General features: G+C 44.0%; 1 protein-coding gene across 3 annotated transcripts in view; it reads left to right on the top strand.

Annotated features, from left to right (window-relative positions):
- Positions 1–339: 339 nt before the first annotated feature.
- BOLL (boule homolog, RNA binding protein) overlaps positions 340–11,481 on the top strand; it is a 66,204-nt gene continuing 55,062 nt past the window's right edge. The window contains exon 1 of one of the 3 annotated variants that reach the window (XM_053277719.1): positions 340–548. Coding sequence is in view for 2 of the 3 variants with exons in the window: in XM_053277735.1 (XP_053133710.1) it covers positions 4,917–4,934 (18 nt within the window). In the remaining variant the exon portion in view is untranslated. Of the gene's footprint in view, positions 549–4,594; positions 4,935–11,481 lie in introns of those variants that run through there. The other 2 variants (XM_053277735.1, XM_053277709.1) reach the window with 2 other exon arrangements.

Here is an 11,481-nt window from a genome sequence, read left to right as displayed (position 1 = left end):
TGATAATTAATATGCAGTAATTGATCTTGTAAACAATCCTTGAGGATAGATAGATAGATAGATAGATAGATAGATAGATAGATAGATAGATAGATAGATAGATAGATAGATCAAAAGCCTGTATTTGGAAGGCTAAACCTAGAAAAGAGGCAGATTATGCTTTAATACAAAGCAGGCTCTGCTATGTGTGATCCAATGGGGTATTTACTTTCTTCTTAATTTGCAAGGTCCTCCTAGAGTGGCAGTTTAAAACTCTCACCCACCACTCCTCCTCCTTGCTACTATTCCTGTAAGGCCTGTATGTCAGCCAGGCTGGGATCAGTGGGTATGTGTGTGTGTGTGGTAGGGGATTCTTGGCAAAATGATACCCAGGAGGGGGGAGGAGGAATGTGTGTGAGTGTGTCAGAAAGCAAACAGTACACCGGGAATGGAAGAGCAGCCAACAACCAGATGCTGCCGCCTCCTGCTGCTCCAATCCTGAGAATAAGGCACTCTCCCTTCTACTGCTCTTGGGCAGACCACAATCCAGTCATTTTCACTTCGTAGGGGTGAGTATGTCTCCCTTCCCCTGCACCCTAGGGTATATAAGGGTGTAAAGTGGGGGTCTATGCAGTTCCTGAGAGTTAAGCATGCATATTTTGGGACGAGTTTCTCTGGGTGAGTGACAGCAGCAACAGGAACAAGGGGTCGTGGCGGAGGTAAGGGGAGAGTCCTCTTTCCCAAGCATGGCAAACCTTTCCCAAGCACAGCACCAGGGGTGGAGACTAAAACTAGATGATTAGGAGTGCAAGGACAATATAGAACGGCAGGGGTTCAAAAGAAGGGATGGTGATAATTTTTCAGCAAGGGGTAGCAGGGACAGTCGGAGGTGCCATAGATTAGGGAAGGCTGTCAGGACAGGCTTTCAGGAAGGAACAGAGTTTTGGGCTGTCAGGTTGATAACAGTGTCCCAGAAAGGGGCAAAAGGACTGACAGAACAACTGCAAGGCAGCGCTTGGAGAATAATAAATATCAACAATTTAAACTACATCAATGCAATCTCAAGTATGGCATTGTTTACTCATATTAACCAAGATACTGGGCTAATTTTTCTCTTCACATTTTCTTGTACAACCGGGGGTGTGTGTGTGTGTGGTGCTTTTACTTGAAAACATCAGATTCTTCCCACTAAAATATTCTATAATGAGTGGGTATCTTCAAACTAATTATATAGCTGTAATGAGTGAAGAAAAGGAGAAGGTGGAGCAAGATTGCACTTCTGTGACTACAGTGGATAATTAGGAGACATTGGGACCATGGGAGCATTTGCTGGAAAAGCATGTAAATTATGTGTGTGTTGCAGAGATCATAATTGTGAAAGGCCTGTGGGGTGGGGGTGGTGAGAATAGGCTTTGCTACTCAGGATCCTTAAATTTAAGATTGTCAACCAGCTGGAATCTTACTGGTCCAGACAGCATTTGTTCTTCTGAATTGATAAGGCAATGCAAAGCCAGAAAAATACGTGCCATGTTTTCACTATTAATGTGTATGTGCGTGTGTGAAATAGTTAAGGCTTTCAGAAGGTATGAGTCAGAATATTGTGAAGCACAGACACACATGCTACAATGGAAGTGCCACAGGTCTTCTTGCCCTTTTTGCTACACCAGCCAGCAAAACTGTTCCCCAGGCAACTATTTATCAGATGAATTTATTTTTTTATCTTTAAAAAAACAACCCCAAAACAGAAACTTGTTTCATTACTGGGAAAACATGCTCAGAGGTACCAGAACTATCAAAAACAAAAGTTGGAAACCATACATACTACCGGTAGTAGCAGTTTTTAAGAGTCTATTGTTAGGAAAAAAGGGTGACTACTGAGCGGGAGCAGCTAACACAAAATCAAGTAGATTTGTAAGGAGCATAGGTGTGTGGAGACAGCTGTGTGTGAAATATGTGTGCAAAATGTGGGGTGGAGCAATATAGAAATTAGAGTATGGAGCAAGTAGCTGAGTATATATGCACTGTTCCAAGGCTCCTATACTTTCAGGAATTGCCTGATGCTGTTTTGAACCAGGGTGAAACCAGCCAGAAATTAGATATATTTGGTGAGTGCTAAAGGCAGGGCCCTTTCAACAGTGGTGCTACAATTGTGTAATTCCCACCCCAGGAAGATGCATCAGACCCATACAATTATTATTTTTAATTGAACACTAAACTGATTGTGCTAATTTGATTTTACTCTGTTGCCAAATGTTTTGATGTGTTTTGTGATCTTCACTTTATTTATTTTAATTTTATTGGTGCTTTGTTTTTTAAACATTTTATTGCTCTGTTCGCCACTTATTTTGAAAAATAATGTAGAAATAGCATAGAATGTGAATGTACTTAGGACCAGTCTGAAATTTATAAGAGCTGTTCATTAGATTTTGCATATGTTAAATCTGGATTATTTGGCCTCTGGTCTAAATACACAACAGCAATGTGGATTAAAATGGAGCACCACTCTGCACATAAATTCAGGCTGGAGTTTTTTCAGGGGGAAATACACACTACTGTCCTTAAACAACCCTAGTCCTTTTCACATTTTCAGTGAACACATGAGCAGTAGGGATTGAGATTGCACTCAGACTCCCACACATTTGTCTGAAGGTCTGAACAGATCCTATTCCTGTACAACTGTAGTAGGTGGGCTATGTATGTATGACTGCAGAGCCTGATTTGTGCAGGTTTTCCACTACACAAACAAAGCCTACATTTGTATAACTTGTATGTGTCTAGGGCTGGGCTTTATTTAGATTTTCAGATGAACATGTGGAGGCCTGTAACAGCGACAACAGGTGTGATGCTGCATATAAGCCTCACACGTTATGTTCAACATTCATACGTGTATACACAGGTGGAGAGATCTGTATGTAGGCATTGGTGGATTAACAGAGGAACAGAATAGGCATTTGCCTAAAGCGGGAAAATTTGAGGAGCAGCAAATTTTCCCGCTCCACAACTTTTGCCACCCCTGGAGGGGGGAGCTGCAGGGAGGGTGGGGGTCAAGGGGAAAGTCCCCCCTTTCGCCTTTCTAAAAAGGCTGAGTGGAGGTGGCGGAGGCCGCAGCAGCTCCTGCTGCTGGGAGAGTGGGGGTGGGAGGGGGAAACTAAGTCCTCCCACTTACTTTTTAACATAAGCCTGAAGCCTGCGCAACAGGACAGGGCAATGAGAGAGAACTCCTTCCAGGTCCCCTCCCTCTAAAACAACGCGACAGGGCCGGGGTCGGTGAGAAAGAGTTCCTTCCAGCTCCTTCCCAAATGACTGAATGACTGGCCCCGGCTGTAGGCAGCCTGTTGTGGGCCTTTCTCCGCACGGAGATCTTCCATACGTCTTCCAGCACTCAAATACCACAAGACCAGCATTCCTCCTCCTCAGTCAATTACACATAAAACATGCATGAGTGCACAGACATCTGTACACTCATGCTACATAGTGTCTGAACAGTGCTAGACACTTCACTGAAGGTGTGAAAAATGTGGAGACTGGAGTACTAGAAGGACAACTAATCTTTCATTATTTCTTGTTTACACAGTCAGACAGGTGTTATTGACTGGTTTGTCTTATCCAGACATCGAGTCCTTCCCAAAGACCTAGGATGGCTGAATTTTATTGTCAATTGTTATAGATATCGTCGCAGAATATAGGCTGTTCCCAGTAAAGCTGCTGTTTGTAATTGGCTGATGGTGATTTCTGTGGCCCCTATGGTGTTGAGGTGCTCTTCAAGGTCTTTTGGAACTGCACCCAGGGCGCCAATTACCACTGGGATTATTTGGGTCTTTTTCTGCCACAGCCTTTCAATTTCCATTTGCAGATCTTTGTATTTGGTGATTTTTTCTATTTCTTTTTCTTCTATTCTGCTATCCCCTGGTATTGCTATGTCGATTATTTTGACTTGTTTTTCTTTCTTCTCGACTACAGTTATATCTGGTGTACTGTGTGGCAGATGTTTGTCTGTTTGTAGTTGGAAGTCCCATAATATTTTTACATCTTCATTTTCTTCAACTTTTTCAGTTTTATGGTCCCACCAATTTTTGGCTACAGGTAGCTTGTATTTTTTGCAGATGTTCCAGTGTATCATCCCTGCTACCTTGTCATGCCTTTGTTTGTAGTCAGTCTGTGCGATCTTTTTACAACAGCTGATTAGGTGGTCCACGGTTTCATCTGCTTCTTTACAAAGGCGGCACTTGCTGTTTGTGGTGGATTTTTTGACTTTTGCTCTTATTGCATTTGTTCTTAGTGCCTGTTCTTGTGCAGCCAGTATTAAACCCTCTGATTCTTTCTTCAAGTTGCCATTCTTAAGCCATTCATTATTATTATTATTATCATCATCATCATTTATATCCCATTCTTCCTCCAAGGAGCCCAAAGCGGTGTACTACATACTTAAGTTTCTCTTTCACAAGAACCCTGTGAAGGTGGTTATGCACACATATGGGAAGGGGAGCAGGGAAGCAGAGGTCTATGGAAGTCTTTCTGAGGTTAGGCAGTGACCAGTATATCAGTATGTTACTATTCAAAGTTCTTGCTTTCTTGTCTAGCGCTACAGGCGTCATAGGTGCCAAAGTCTGCCGGGAATCAGGAGATGGAAATACGTCAAAAGGGAAAGGAGCGACACACACACACAAAAATCTGTCGCCCGCGCCTCAGTTTCCGTCTCTGGCTACTACCCCAAACACAACCTCAACCCCCCTCGCCTCGCTCTGCTCTCGGCCTCATCCACGTGTAGCCAGCGCGTGTTTGCCGCGCCCGCCCCACCCAGTTTGTCCAGGCCGCCACTGCTCCCGCCTTGCTGGTGGTTTACAGACAGGTCTGCTTCGTAGGCAGAGAGCTGCGGCGAGGATCGAGCCGCCAACACCGTGAGGGCGGTTGCTGTCTATGTGTTTGTGAGGAGAGCGATGGAGCCCGACTCCTCGGTTAGTATGAGAGAGACCCCGTGGAGCAAAGGGTCGCCGAGTAGGCCGCCGGTCGCCTCGGGCTGCGATTGGCCCGCCAGAGGTTCCTGAGGGGAACGTGGCCCCCTGAGGCGTCGCGCCCGTTAATTAACGGGGGGTTAGGGGGGGATTATTCTGGTCACCAAACTTTTATTGGGCAGTTAGGGGGAACGGGAAGGGAACGAGATCTCTGAAGAGGCCGGCGCGGCGTCGTCGTGGAGGCTTTCCCGCCCAAACCGGGAGCGGCCAGTAACGCCCTTGCGCACACCCCCCTCATGTCCCTCATTCTGGCCGTGAAATGTTGGCGACCTGATCCCTCTAAAAGTACCCCACAGTCAGAGATGGTCCTCCTCCCGTCTTCCCGGTGTGTCAGGCATGAAAGAATGGCAGGGGCCTCCTTGTGCTTGCGATGTCCGCAAATGTGTGGAGCTCTGCCCTGTGCTCATCTTGAGAGTGAACGTCCAAAACCCACGCAAGCTTCATTACGTTCAACACACTTGAGTTTTCTCATAGGAAAATCTTGTTAGTCCTCAAGCTAAACAAGCTGTTTCTTAAAAACATTGGAACATTTAAAATAAATGTCCAAACTGGAATCATCATCGTGACTGTTTTGGAAAACAGCCCACATTCTGCTGACAGGACTGATACAGTTTTATTAAAATACCTGGAACAGACTCAGGCCCAAAGTACACATTAATTGCAAATGCCATTTTACATCAGCTTGGCTTATTAGCTGAACCTTCTGGCATCAGTCTGTCCCTGTATCTCCTCCACTCCAAACACACACACTCCCAACATCCCTACCAATGTCCTGTAATTTGTGCCCAGGTTTGGTGATTAGTTTATATCAGTCATTGGGATTAATCTAAGAATACCTCTGAGCACATTCACAGCGCTGTTCACTTTTTAATTGAGCAAATGCAACTTGCCCTTCCTCAAACAGGAGAAAGGTTTATGGAAGTTGTGGCTGCTGAAAGCGACACTGGAGGTGGGGGGCAGTGAGAGGTACCTTTAAAAAGGGATTACTGGTGATTCTGCCAGCACCCGCACGGTGGCTGCCACAGCTCCAGCACTCACTTGGTCTCTGTGCATGTGCAGAGGCCATTTGCCTGGTCAGCATGGAATAAAAGCAAAGGGTTAGGAAGGCTTGATTTACTTGTTTTCTGACTAAAGTGCATTCTTGTTTTTTGATATAACAGTACATATTTTTTACTACTCAGAAATAGATATAGGTTTCATTTTAGAAGGTGGGTATACATTGTAAAGCAACGACTTGCTTTGAAATATTTTCAGATTAATTTTGCATCAACAGAATGATTATTATTTGTTTATTTTAATTGGTATCCACCAGTATTCATTAAAATATTCCCAGATGGGATCTCTTTTACACGCTGCTGCCATGATATGTTTTCCCTTGTACAGTTTCCTTATCTCAAATAAATAGAGGATATCTTCAGAATCAGAAACATATTCCTCAAGACTTCAGGAATATTCTTCTCAAAAACGTTCTGCTTTTGTTTCACTTTCTGCTATATTTGCTGCTTTGCATTTATCTCCAGACTCCTCCTCCTTATCCACAACAATCCATGGAATCATTGAATATTAGAGATGGGAGAGGGACCTTGGAGGTCTTCTAGACCAGTCCGCTGCTCAGTGCAAGAAACTACACAGCGTTCCTGATAGATGACCATCGAGCCTCTGTTTGAAAACCTCTGAAGAAGAAGAGCTGTTACAGCCCTTACAGTTGAACAGCCCTTACAGTTAGGAAATTCTTCCTAATATGTAGGCTAAATCAGCTTCCTTGTATTTTCAACTTGTTGGTTCTAGTCCTGCCTTCAGGAGCAACAAAGAACAAGTCCACAGCCCTTCAGATATCTGAAGACAGCTATTATATCCTCTCTTAGTCTTCTCTTCTCCAGGCTAAACATATCCAGCACCAACAGCAATATAAGCCTGGTTCAGTACAATAAATGAAGCACTCTAAACCAGGACAAAATTATATATTAAATGTGCAATTCTGTTTATTCAAATAATTATTTAAAATATCAGAAAATACTGGAACAAAGTAAAATCTCACCAAGTACACCAAGGCAAAAAAGTAGAAAGAAAACCTAAAATGCAAAGTATCCAATTAATAATAAAATATATGTGCATGAGACTGGAAGAATGCTAATTAGTATAAAGGAAAGTTCGAATCCAAAATCAAGTGGACAGTTTGTTAATGGTAAATTATTGGCCAGACGTGTTTCAGCCTCTCCCAGTCTTCATCAGTGGCCCAGTCAGTGAATTAGATTGGAGACTACAGACTTGCACACCTCCTCTACTTTTGTCTTGCATCAATTATCACTCTTGGATTAACCAGTTTTCTTCACTGCAGCAACTAATCTCATTTCTTATAATACATTTCAAAATGATGCATCAACAGGTTCTCTCCACTGTGATGACTACTTTCAGGAAACTAAACTGTTTGAAACCAGAATATATTGTCAGAATAGTTCTATGGGGAAAATTTCAATTAATGTCACCAAAAAGAGCCACAGTCACTTTTTAGAAACCGATAGTTGATTTTAAAATGTGGAATAATGCTTGTTTTCAAATAATCCAACTTTCTTATAAGTTAATATGAGGAACAATAGACTTAACAAGTTGTTTTCTTTAGTTCTTATCATTTAAAATATTGTAATTGTATTTCATTTTAATGTCTTAACACCTGAATTGACAAATCATCAGCATCTTTTTTTTTTTCAGGGATCCACAAACGTAGGCTTAGCTCACTAGCTAGCCATTAGTTGTGGTTTCCCCTCAGATCCTTAGGAGAGAAGCCTTTCTTCTGTCTTTCATACTGGTATTTGGAGATGGCAAGAAACAGTGGCAGCCCACTCTTGCTGCTCAGAAAGGATTCCTGCTGTTTTTTATCTTCTCAAAAATGTCAGTGGAAGTGAGACCTCTGGGGAGATCTGTGGGGTGCTATGTGTCCTACCTGCTAGAGGGCACAGGCACTCGCCACTAACAAGCTGGCAAGTGACTTTGGAGATGCCTAGTTTTTTGTCTTTCAATAACATATTTTCCCAGATGATTCTTTTTTCAACAGACTCAGGAAGGACCTTGTCGCGGTTCTGTTGCTCATAGCACACTATGCTATGCTAACGCTTCCTGTGCATGCCTAGATAGACTACAATATGAACAATTTAATTATGGCTAGACTGTGGTGTTTTGTAAAGTGTGACTAAATTTGCAGGTTGAATATTAGGAACACAATTTTTTTTAATTGATGAATAGTCGGTAATACTGTAATTCCCTGTCTATGGCTTGATCCAGATATAATGCGGAACCAGGATTCAATACTGGTATCAATGTAATGTCTCCTAGCTTTGGAGACGTTGCTTTCACTCACTAGAAATTGAAGCTAGTAGCTGCTAAAAAGTTGTGCATAATGCTTTATGAATCACTTCCCCTGAAGAAGAGTTCTACTCAAAACATGTCAGGACATACCTTTTAATAAATTGGCAGTGCACTGTTCCTGTTTTCTTCCTGTTGATGTGGTGTCACCCCGCTCCCCCATGTGTTTCCTCAATGAAACAGAACCAGGATAGAGAAACTTTTAAATTTGGGGAACCAGGTTGCTAATGTTAAATTGACTAGTTGGCCATGTCTGAAACTTGCAAAGTCCCCCCTTTCCTGCTCATTTAAATGTTGGGAAGCTTTATAAGTAGCCACTTAATCAGATCTTCAATCTCTTTGTACACAGGTATATTCTCTCTCACACACTCATACTCTCTACTTTAGCAGGCAGAAACTGAGGTTACAATTCTGTACATACCATAAAACACAATGGGCTTTGCTGAATATTCATAGGATTACGCTGTCCCCCTGTAGAGGAGACGCCTCTGTTCCCTTCTCCATATAGTGCACACAAAGCAGTATGGGACATGAGAAGGAGTCACCATTCCTCTTCATCCTATCCACCATAACTATGGAATAAGTTGATTGGGACAAGTCCAGCTGAAAAAGCTGACTTTGGGACTGGACAGTAGGAACCACAACTGGGCTTTGGCTGTTCTTCCATGGCTAGATTGCTCACCAAAATATGGCCCCCTCATATTTCTAAGGAACATTCATGATCCTTATGATGGTTAGGCATCATTTCCAACATTGGGCTCTGCGCCTGCGAAGTGGCCACCACAGAAGAATTTGATAGCTCCTCAGGGTACTCTAAGCCCCACCCTTCACACATGGAGCACACTCAGTCTCTTTTGGTGGAGAGCACCATTCCCCTCAGTTCCTTTTTGTCTGCCATAGTGTGCGCTTCCTTCAGGATTTTGTCCTTCGTCCTGGTTCCTGGAACAAATAACCTAACCTTTTCCTCAGTGATTTTTGGCTTTTTTCAGACTGTTTTCTCAGTGATTTTTTGACTTACTCAGACCTCAGGCTGTTGGTTTGACTACCCTTTGGCTTAGCATTTAGATTGGTTTTCAGCAGTGCTTTTCTTGGTTTTGACATCGGAGTCCCTCAACTCTGTTTTTTGCCTGCTACTTTTGGCTTCATTCACCTCAGGTCTCATGGACTCAAGGAAAACGTTCAGTTGTTGTGCCTCATGCCACGGCACCTTGCCCTCTTTGGACTGGCACGATTTGTGTCTGCTGTGCTTAGAGGAGGACTATATCATCCATACTTGCAAAATCTGCCTCTCCTTCTCCAAGCAGACCAGAAAGAGTCAAGAACCACATTTGAGGGCTGTGCTCTAGGAGACCACACTCCACCCGCTGACACTGATACCAGTGACATCAACAGCTTTGTTGGCGCCGAAGTCAAAGCCTCCATCCAACCGCCTTTAAGAAACCAAACAAAGTCTCAAAGGAGCCCCATCACAAACACAATTTTAAAAAGAAAGCAAAGGGACTCTGAGCCCTCATCTGATCCAAAGTGCCTGAAGACAGTGGTGCCTTAAGCTTCGGTTTTGACATCATCGTTGGTACCGTCAACGTCGTCTAAGTCAGGCCTGTTCAACTTCCTCCCCAGCTGTTTATGGACTACAACTCCCATAATCCCCAGCGAGTGGCCAATAGCCAGGGATTATGGGAGTTGTAGGCAAACATCTGCAGGAGGGCCAGAGTTGAGCAGGCCTGGTCTAAGTCGACTGCCTCTTCCACCAGACTGCCTGTGGAAGAGTCAGTTGACTTAGATGAAGACCTTAGCTAAGCAGGGTCCACCCTGGTTGCATTTGAATGGGAGACCACATGTGAGCATTGCAAGTTATTCCCCTCGGGATGGAGCCGCTCTGGGAAGAGCAGAAGATTCCAAGTTCCCTCCCTGGCAGCATCTCCCAAGAAAGGGCTGAGAGAGATTCCTGCCTGCAACCTTGGAGAAGCCGCTGCCAGTCTGTGTGGAAAATAGACCAATGGTCTGACTCAGTATACAGCAGCTTCCTATGTTCCTATGTATGCTTCAAGCAGAGGTACAAGAACTCTTATCCAAAGTAGCGATAGAACCAGTATTTCCAGAGAACCAATTGGCAGGGTTCTACTAATATTTTCAAGTGCCAAAGAAGGACAGGGGCCTTCAACCCATCTTCGACCAAGCCTTGAATGAGTTAATACATACAAGGAAATTCCGGATGGTTACATTGCAACAGCTTATTTCACTTCTGTCCATAGAGGAATTGTTCTCCACTCTGGATTTGAAAGACGCCTATTTCCATATCTGCAACAGACTGTGTCATTGAAAGTACTTGTTTCACTGTTGGGGACCAGATGTTCCAGTACACAGCTCTCCCTTTCAGGTTGTCTACATGCATGTTCACAAAGTGCATGAGTGCAGTCATCACCCATGTGAGGACACAAGGGTTTTCAGATGACTGGCTGATCATGTCACACAACAGAGACCTACTCTTGACCCACATTGCAGAAGTTCTCTTTCTTTGGGGCATGCTTGGCATCTAGGTGAACTGAAAGAAGTCCTATCTGTTTCTCCAGACAGACAACTGACCATCCAGAGCACTGTCTACACCTTCCGCTCCAACCCATTCGCAGACCACTCAGTTGATCCAGTGCCTCTTGGGCCTCCAGGGTACCCTACATGAGGCTCCGAATGTGCCTTCTTCAGATGTGGCTGCTTTCTGTCTTCCAGCCCAATGTGGACAATCAAAAGCTCCAGCTAGTGATCCCTGAGTCAGTCCTGTACACTCTCCTGCAGTAGACCTGACTGGAGAACGTCAATGTTGACCTTCCGTTCCAGCCACTTGTACCTTCAAGTTCACTCAGCACAGATGCTTGCTTTATAGGCTGTGGTTCCTATTGCTCGGGCTTCCATACCCGGGACTGTGGAACCACCAGCAAGCTTCCCTGCACATCTGTTTCCTCGAACTGATGGTGGTCTTCCTGGCCATGAAGTCCTTCCTCTTCTCTCCAGCAAGACAGTTCAGGTTATGCTAGATAATACCACAGCTATAGTTTATCTAAACCACTAGGGGGGCATTGTCTTGAAGTCAGTGTGCAACCTGGCCATTTAAGTATGGTACTGGTGCATAAAG

Source organism: Hemicordylus capensis, chromosome 1 (genome assembly GCF_027244095.1).
Source record: "Hemicordylus capensis ecotype Gifberg chromosome 1, rHemCap1.1.pri, whole genome shotgun sequence".
Lineage (NCBI taxonomy): Eukaryota > Metazoa > Chordata > Lepidosauria > Squamata > Cordylidae > Hemicordylus > Hemicordylus capensis.
The sequence above is the reverse complement of the archived record's forward strand: the minus strand, read 5'-3'. Positions and strand labels throughout refer to the sequence as shown.